At 46.5% G+C, this 10,551-nt stretch overlaps 1 protein-coding gene across 1 annotated transcript in view; it reads right to left on the bottom strand.

Annotated features, from left to right (window-relative positions):
• Positions 1 to 10,551, bottom strand: part of reps2 (RALBP1 associated Eps domain containing 2) — a gene marked incomplete at its 5' end in the record, with an annotated part of 82,836 nt that overhangs the window by 18,536 nt on the left and 53,749 nt on the right. Inside the window, 1 exon segment of the mRNA XM_080769644.1 lies at positions 2,923 to 3,021. Within this exon segment, the coding sequence (XP_080625770.1) occupies positions 2,923 to 3,021 (99 nt within the window).

The following is a 10,551-nucleotide window of genomic DNA, read 5'->3' on the forward strand; positions in this document are numbered from 1 at the left end:
CCACTCAGGGACACACATAGCTGTCTATGGGAGTGGTTGCACCACTCAGGGACACACATAGCTGTCTATGGGAGTGGTTGCACCACTCAGGGACACACATAGCTGTCTATGGGAGTGGTTGCACCACTCAGGGACACACATAGCTGTCTGTAGGAGTGGTTTGCACCACTCAGGGACACACATAGCTGTCTGTAGGAGTGGTTGCACCACTCAGGGACACACATAGCTGTCTGTAGGAGTGGTTTGCACCACTCAGGGACACACATAGCTGTCTATAGGAGTGGTTGCACCACTCAGGGACACACATAGCTGTGTATAGGAGTGGTTGCACCACTCAGGGACACACATAGCTGTCTATAGGAGTGGTTGCACCACTCAGGGACACACATAGCTGTGTATAGGAGTGGTTGCACCACTCAGGGACACACATAGCTGTGTATAGGAGTGGTTGCACCACTCAGGGACACACATAGCTGTCTATAGGAGTGGTTGCACCACTCAGGGACACACATAGCTGTCTATGGGAGTGGTTGCACCACTCAGGGACACACATAGCTGTCTATGGGAGTGGTTGCACCACTCAGGGACACACATAGCTGTCTATGGGAGTGGTTGCACCACTCAGGGACACACATAGCTGTCTATGGGAGTGGTTGCACCACTCAGGGACACACATAGCTGTCTATGGGAGTGGTTGCACCACTCAGGGACACACATAGCTGTCTATGGGAGTGGTTGCACCACTCAGGGACACACATAGCTGTCTGTAGGAGTGGTTTGCACCACTCAGGGACACACATAGCTGTCTGTAGGAGTGGTTGCACCACTCAGGGACACACATAGCTGTCTGTAGGAGTGGTTTGCACCACTCAGGGACACACATAGCTGTCTATAGGAGTGGTTGCACCACTCAGTCAGGGACACACACAGCTTTCTATGGGAGTGGTTGCACCACTCAAAAAAACAAAACAAACACAACACAGCACACGGCCTTGAACTATACACAGGCCATGCACACGCTGTGTCAAAGTTATACTGTGTAACTTTATTATTATTTAAAAATAAAAAAATGCCTTTTTGGTAGCTGCCATAGTTCCGTGCGTCATTGCCCTGTCTGTCTGTGGTCCGTTAGAAGTCCCAGAATTCAGTTAACCCATTCTGAACGGGAACCCATTCTGGTGTTAGCATCATGTTATGCTTTAGCTATTGAAAAAAAGCAGATCTACAAGCTCATAGCGCGCCACCGAGTGGCGCGCTAAGAGCTTGTAGGTCTGCTATTTTTGAAAAATCTAAGGAACGACTGACATTTTTAGAATCTGATCTCAGGTCAGAATGGGTTAATCAGACCAGTGTGTGTCCAGTGGAAACCTCGTATGAATCTGATCTCAGGTCAGAATGGGTTAAACGTTTCCGCTCCAAAACAAATTAAGCGTGGAAATAATTTGGAAAGCAACACGATTGTCAGAAATGGTGCCTGTGACACTAAACATGGTGTTAAGTTAGTTAAAAAAAAAAAAAACATACACACACATTCATGTGGAATGGTTATTCTTAAGAAGAAAGAAAACATGGAGGTGAAAGATAATATCAACAGTGCTTTTCGAAATGAAAAGGTTACACAGTATGAATTTAGGTTTACCCTGAGTGTCCAAAAGCAACCACATGGACCCGTGAGGCATTTGGACACTCTCTGGCCCCTTTTCCACCGGTTGGTTCCCAAATGGGAACCGGTTCAGTTCTTTTCCACCGGTTGGTTCCCAGTGGGAACCGGTTCAGTTCTTTTCCACCGGTTGGTTCCCAATGGGAACCGGTTCAGTTCTTTTCCACCGGTTGGTTCCCAGTGGGAACCGGTTCAGTTCTTTTCCACCGGTTGGTTCCCAGTGGGAACCGGTTTAGTTCTTTTCCACCGGTTGGTTCCCAATGGGAACCGGTTCAGTTCTTTTCCACCGGTTGGTTCCCAGTGGGAACCGGTTCAGTTCTTTTCCACCGGTTGGTTCCCAGTGGGAACCGGTTCAGTTATTTTCCACCGGTTGGTTCCCAGTGGGAACCGGTTCAGTTATTTTCCACCGGTTGGTTCCCAGTGGGAACCGGTTCAGTTCTTTTGCACCGGTTGGTTCCCAATGGGAACCGGTTCAGTTCTTTTCCACCGGTTGGTTCCCAGTGGGAACCGGTTCAGTTCTTTTCCACCGGTTGGTTCCCAGTGGGAACCGGTTCAGTTCTTTTCCACCGGTTGGTTCCCAGTGGGAACCGGTTCAGTTCTTTTCCACCGGTTGGTTCCCAGTGGGAACCGGTTCAGTTCTTTTCCACCGGTTGGTTCCCAGTGGGAACCGGTTCAGTTCTTTTCCACCGGTTGGTTCCCAGTGGGAACCGGTTCAGTTATTTTCCACAGGTTGGTTCCCAGTGGGAACCGGTTCAGTTATTTTCCACCGGTTGGTTCCCAGTGGGAACCGGTTCAGTTCTTTTTGGTTCTTAGTCCATGAGCCAGAGCTCCTGAAAAACTAGACCTATATTAAATTCTTTATAGGATCAATATAAAAGTAAATGGCTCATGGACTAAGAACCAAAAAGAACTGAACCGGTTCCCATTGGGAACCAACCGGTGGAAAAGAACTGAACCGGTTCCCATTGGGAACCAACCGGTGGAAAAGAACTGAACCGGTTCCCACCGGGAACTATAACCGGTGGAAAAGAACTGAACCGGTTCCCATTGGGAACCAACCGGTGGAAAAGAACTGAACCGGTTCCCATTGGGAACCAACCGGTGGAAAATAACTGAACCGGTTCCCACTGGGAACCAACCGGTGGAAAAGAACTGAACCGGTTCCCACCGGGAACTATAACCGGTGGAAAAGGGGCCTCAGAGTTCCAGGTCCATTCGGCTCCCTTTGGACACGGTGGCGATCGGGTCTTTGGCGCTCTGACCTGCAGTGGAGGAGGGGCGGTCCCGCTCAGGTCCTCTGTGCTTGGCCCCGCCCCCCTGCGCAGCGGACTCTTCTCCTGAGGCTTAGCGGCTCTCTCGTCCTGAAAACACACATCACACCACAGACTGAAAACACACATCACACCACAGACTGAAAACACACATCACACCACAGACTGAAAACACACATCACACCACAGACTGAAAACACACATCACACCACGGACTGAAAACACACATCACACCAACAGACTGAAAACACACATCACACCCACAGACTGAAAACACACATCACACCACGGACTGAAAACACACATCACACCACAGACTGAAAACACACATCACACCCACAGACTGAAAACACACATCACACCCACAGACTGAAAACACACATCACACCACAGACTGAAAACACACATCACACCACGGACTGAAAACACACATCACACCACAGACTGAAAACACACATCACACCAACAGACTGAAAACACACATCACACCACAGACTGAAAACACACATCACACCACAGACTGAAAACACACATCACACCAACAGACTGAAAACACACATCACACCACAGACTGAAAACACACATCACACCACAGACTGAAAACACACATCACACCACAGACTGAAAACACACATCACACCCACAGACTGGAAACACACATCACATCACAGACTGAAAACACACATCACACCACAGACTGAAAACACACATCACACCACAGACTGAAAACACACATCACACCACGGACTGAAAACACACATCACACCACGGACTGAAAACACACATCACACCACAGACTGAAAACACACATCACACCACAGACTGAAAACACACATCACACCACAGACTGAAAACACACATCACAGACTGAAAACACACATCACACCACGGACTGAAAACACACATCACACCCACAGACTGAAAACACACATCACACCCACAGACTGAAAACACACATCACACCACAGACTGAAAACACACATCACACCACAGACTGAAAACACACATCACACCACGGACTGAAAACACACATCACACCACAGACTGAAAACACACATCACACCACGGACTGAAAACACACATCACACCACAGACTGAAAACACACATCACACCACAGACTGAAAACACACATCACACCACAGACTGAAAACACACATCACACCACAGACTGAAAACACACATCACACCACAGACTGAAAACACACATCACACCACGGACTGAAAACACACATCACACCCACAGACTGAAAACACACATCACACCACAGACTGAAAACACACATCACACCACAGACTGAAAACACACATCACACCACAGACTGAAAACACACATCACACCAACAGACTGAAAACACACATCACACCACAGACTGAAAACACACATCACACCACAGACTGAAAACACACATCACACCACAGACTGAAAACACACATCACACCACGGACTGAAAACACACATCACACCCACAGACTGAAAACACACATCACACCCACAGACTGAAAACACACATCACACCACGGACTGAAAACACACATCACACCACAGACTGAAAACACACATCACACCCACAGACTGAAAACACACATCACACCACAGACTGAAAACACACATCACACCCACAGACTGAAAACACACATCACACCACAGACTGAAAACACACATCACACCACAGACTGAAAACACACATCACACCACAGACTGAAAACACACATCACACCACGGACTGAAAACACACATCACACCACAGACTGAAAACACACATCACACCCACAGACTGAAAACACACATCACACCCACAGACTGAAAACACACATCACACCACAGACTGAAAACACACATCACACCCACAGACTGAAAACACACATCACACCCACAGACTGAAAACACACATCACACCACAGACTGAAAACACACATCACACCACAGACTGAAAACACACATCACACCACAGACTGAAAACACACATCACACCACGGACTGAAAACACACATCACACCAACAGACTGAAAACACACATCACACCACAGACTGAAAACACACATCACACCACAGACTGAAAACACACATCACACCCACAGACTGAAAACACACATCACACCCACAGACTGAAAACACACATCACACCACGGACTGAAAACACACATCACACCACAGACTGAAAACACACATCACACCAACAGACTGAAAACACACATCACACCAACAGACTGAAAACACACATCACACCACAGACTGAAAACACACATCACACCACAGACTGAAAACACACATCACACCACAGACTGAAAACACACATCACACCACAGACTGAAAACACACATCACACCACAGACTGAAAACACACATCACACCACAGACTGAAAACACACATCACACCCACAGACTGAAAACACACATCACACCCACAGACTGAAAACACACATCACACCACAGACTGAAAACACACATCACACCACAGACTGAAAACACACATCACACCACGGACTGAAAACACACATCACACCACAGACTGAAAACACACATCACACCACAGACTGAAAACACACATCACACCACAGACTGAAAACACACATCACACCCACAGACTGAAAACACACATCACACCACGGACTGAAAACACACATCACACCACAGACTGAAAACACACATCACACCACAGACTGAAAACACACATCACAGACTGAAAACACACATCACACCACAGACTGAAAACACACATCACAGACTGAAAACACACATCACACCACGGACTGAAAACACACATCACACCACAGACTGAAAACACACATCACAGACTGAAAACACACATCACACCACAGACTGAAAACACACATCACACCACAGACTGAAAACACACATCACACCACAGACTGAAAACACACATCACACCAACAGACTGAAAACACACATCACACCACAGACTGAAAACACACATCACACCACAGACTGAAAACACACATCACACCACAGACTGAAAACACACATCACAGACTGAAAACACACATCACACCACAGACTGAAAACACACATCACACCCACAGACTGAAAACACACATCACACCACAGACTGAAAACACACATCACACCACAGACTGAAAACACACATCACACCAACAGACTGAAAACACACATCACACCACAGACTGAAAACACACATCACAACACAGACTGAAAACACACATCACACCACAGACTGAAAACACACATCACACCAACAGACTGAAAACACACATCACACCACAGACGTGCTGAAAACACACATACAAACAAACAATTGACCAAACCATGGAGAGCTCCGTAGATTAGGAGTTATTCAGCTTTTAGTGGGAGGGGAGTTGGACCACTTGGTTCACACAGGTGTGATTTTTTATGATCCAAATAACATATTAAAAATGGAGTATGTATACATTTTGGATCGTGGTAAATTCAGGGATTGAACGTTGGGGTATAATTGAAAACCTATGTACAGTATATAAAATAATATAAGGCAAAGATTTCACATTTGAGTTATGCTAAAAGTAGTCAATGTGACGTGTCAAACTATTGGGTTATTCTTCATGATTCTGAATCTATAGTATAGAGCGTCCCAGTCCCGCCCCCTTTCATGACGACGCCAGGCCCAGTCCCGCCCCCTTTCATGACGACGCCAGGCCCAGTCCCGCCCCCTTTCATGACGACGCCAGGCCCAGTCCCGCCCCCTTTCATGACCACGCCAGGCCCAGTCCCGCCCCCTTTCATGACGACGCCAGGCCCAGTCCCGCCCCCTTTCATGACGACGCCAGGCCCAGTCCCGCCCCCTTTCATGACGACGCCAGGCCCAGTCCCGCCCCCTTTCATGACGACGCCAGGCCCAGGAAATAAGTTTACAATGCATTTTTCCCCTCATAGACATTTCAAAACGTATTTATTTAAAGACCGTATAACCGTCGTACGAAGCCAACTCTTGTCGTGACAAATCATAACAAACAAACACAATATTTTGGACCAAACAAATAATTACAAAGAAAATTTAAAAAAAGTATTGTAACCTGCCGCTTTCTTCTTCTTTCTAACTATTTGTTCAGCCCGAAATAATTGTGTTTGTCGTCATGATTTGTCACGACAAGAGTTGTCTTTGTCCGCGGCGTATAAACGTCTTTAAATAAATACTTTCTGAAAAGTCTATGAGGGGAAAATGAACGGGGATTGGGGGGGGGGGGGGGGGGGGGGGACTGCGACGCATTCGTTTTTCCACGACAAAAACAAACGTCTATATGACAACAACAACAACAAGCTGACACGGCTAATTCCATGGTTTTTGATCGGTCAAGACATTCCTTTTTTTTACGAGGGCGTCCCATTTGCAGGTTTACTGCCCTGGAACATTCCAATACGTTATAGCGCCGTGGCTAACACTCTGGACTAATGGTTAAAACACACACACGCACACACACACGCACACGCACACACACACGCACACACACACACACACACGCACACACGCACACACACACACACACACACACACACACACACACACACACACACACACACACACACACACACACACGCACACGCACACGCACACGCACACACACGCACACACACACACACACACACACACACACACACACACGCACACAGGGCCATAGCCTGTATGGAACACCATCTCTTCTGCTGAGTCATGGAGGCGACCAGCAGGCAGGGAAGCCACAAACATACCCGTCCAGATCTCACCACGCCAGTGGATGAAATATGAGCGAAGAAACATGCCTTAGAAACATGCGAAGGTATACGGTGCTGCCGTTGCAATAAATCAAAGGAGTACATGCATGCACGCACGCCACACGCAGCACGCACACGCACGCACGCCACACGCACACCACACACACGCACGCACGCACATACACGCACGCACACGCACGCACGCACAAACGCCACACACACGCACGCACACGCCACGCACGCACGCACACCACACACACGCACGCACGCACATACACGCACGCACGCACACGCACGCACGCGCACACGCACGCACACCACACACACGCACGCACGCACACGCACGCACACGCACACGCACGCACGCACGCCACACAAATGCACGCACGCCACGCACGCCACACAAATGCACGCATGCCACGCCACACACACGCACGCCACGCACGCACGCACACACGCACGCACATAACAGTCAAGGGGTCATGCTGTTTCTGTCCAGCATTATATTATGGACATTATACTGTTAATCGATTTCGGACGGGAACCCCTTTTGGTGTTATATATAGCGTTATGTTATGCTTTAGCATATTTAAAAATAGCAGATCTACAAGCTCGTATAGCGCGCCACCGAGTGGCGCGCTATACGAGCTTGTAGGTCTGCTATTTTTGGAAAAAATCTTAGAACGACTGACATAGAAACATGGCTTTTTCAGAAAAAAAAACTGTCATTTTCAAACAGACATTTCTTTTATATAATCTGATCTCAGGTCACAATGGGTTAAACATGGAATGGATACCGTTACAACTCAACAGTTCCCCAAACAGACCTTAAAAAACCAAAAGGTGACGGCCGGGGCCTTCTCGGACTCTCTGTTGCTGCCCCCCTCCACTCTGGAATAGGTTTTAGAGCTACTTAAAATGGTCTCCCCCCCCCCCTTTGAGAGAAAGATGGTGGGTATGGGGGGGGTAATTTAAAAACTTCAGTGCATTGTGCCTACACATGTTGGGACCGCAGGTCACAACATGTGTAGGCACAATGCAAGGAATAAATGCATTCGCCATGTATCCGAAGGAAGTCTGATCCAATCACTTTTAGATTTCTCCAGTTTAATCCTGAGTTTAAGTTTTGTTGTGTTCAAGACCTCATTTTAGGCATGTTTAAGCCTCCAGGAAAATCCGTGTTGAGGTTCTTAATCCACTGTTTTTCATTAAAACGTCTTTGTCCTAAAACTGTCCAGTTTGGATTGTGTTGAAGTCCAGCGCATTTTAGAGCTCCAATGCCGTGCGCCATGAAATGTTGCACCAATCTTGTGGTTGTCTTTTTGGCATTGTTAATATTGTATCTGTGTCGTCCCAGCCTAGTACCTATTGTTTTACCTGTCTCTCCGACATATTGTAAACCACATTTTTCACATGTGATTAAGTAAATGCAGTTGCTGGTTCTGGCTGTTATTTGTTGTTTAATCTCTAACACGCGTTTTGTGGTTCTATTTTTTACTAATTGTTTGGGTTTGAAGTATTCTGGTCCCTGGCGTGCTGGTGTGGTGTGGGGGGGGGGGGGGGGGGGGGACATTTTAGTCCAGTTTTTATTTGTTGACGAAATTGTCAGTATATTATTTAGTCTTAGTTTTAGTCATCATATTATCTTAGTTTTCGTCAGTGAAAAAAAAGGGTGTGGTCGACGAACATTTTCCGTCTTAAGTTTTAGTCAACTAAAAATCAACAATGGGCCGCGTGGCCTCAAAGCGCCCAGGAGGAGTGAACGTTGACCAGACAACCGGTTCCTGCTTGAGAAAGTGTGTTTGGATAACCTTTGACCCCTACAGAGAGCCCATAGAAAAGACTGTGATCATGTGGTCTGTCCCAGGGGCCCCTCGGGGGGCCCCTCCTCTCCGTCATGCGGCGGAGGAGCATGACGCACAACACGCCAACACGACACCCAGCGCTCAACGACAGGCTCGCGTGACACCAGATGACCTGTATGTGTGTTTATTCAGCCATTTCTACCTTTCAGCTCATTTGGGTTTAGTTTCCAGTCGTAGCCTTTTGAATGAAATGCCATTTAGTTTAAGTCACATTTTTGAGGGGCCCCTCCTATATACATGTTTAATGTTTGAGGGGCCCCTCCTATTTACAGGTTTAATGCTTGTTTAATGTTTGTTTAATGTTTGAGGGGCCCCATCTATATACAGGTTTAATGTTTGAGGGGCCCCTCCTATATACAGGTTTAATGTTTGAGGGGCCCCTCCTATTTACAGGTTTAATGTTTGTTTAATGTTTGAGGGGCCCCATCTATATACAGGTTTAATGTTTGTTTAATGTTTGAGGGGCCCCATCTATATACAGGTTTAATGTTTGAGGGGCCCCATCTATATACAGGTTTAATGTTTGAGGGCCCCCATCTATATACAGGTTTAATGTTTGTTTTAAAAACGCCATTGACAATGAAGGGAAAATGTACGTCATCTTGTCCCTAACACAATCCTTAAATGCCATTAACAATAAAGATAATTAAAATTAAAAAATTAAAAAATTAAAAAATCAAAAAACAAAAAAACAAAAACAATGAAGGGACATTTTATTTTGAAATGTACGTCATCTTGTCCCTGACACATACAATAAAGGACCACTTCACCACTTTTCAACCTAGCTTCATTATAATAAGTCCTCACTAATAATCATGAAAAAAATGGCGCAATCTTTTTTTTCCTACTCGGTCCGTGTCTCATAGGAGGGCTGTGGGCAGTTCAGAAACCGTCTTCCAGTGACATCATCGATGGGGAATACAAGCTAAAAGAAACCGCAGGCTTTCTAGTCCTGAAAAGTTGCAATGGAGAAAATGGAAGCCATCGTTCTCACGATAATGAAAATCTAAACATTTTTGTAAAAACATATCTTGTTTAAAAAATAATCT

This window comes from Protomyctophum bolini, assembly GCF_963924005.1.
Source record: "Protomyctophum bolini genome assembly, chromosome: 8".
NCBI lineage: Eukaryota > Metazoa > Chordata > Actinopteri > Myctophiformes > Myctophidae > Protomyctophum > Protomyctophum bolini.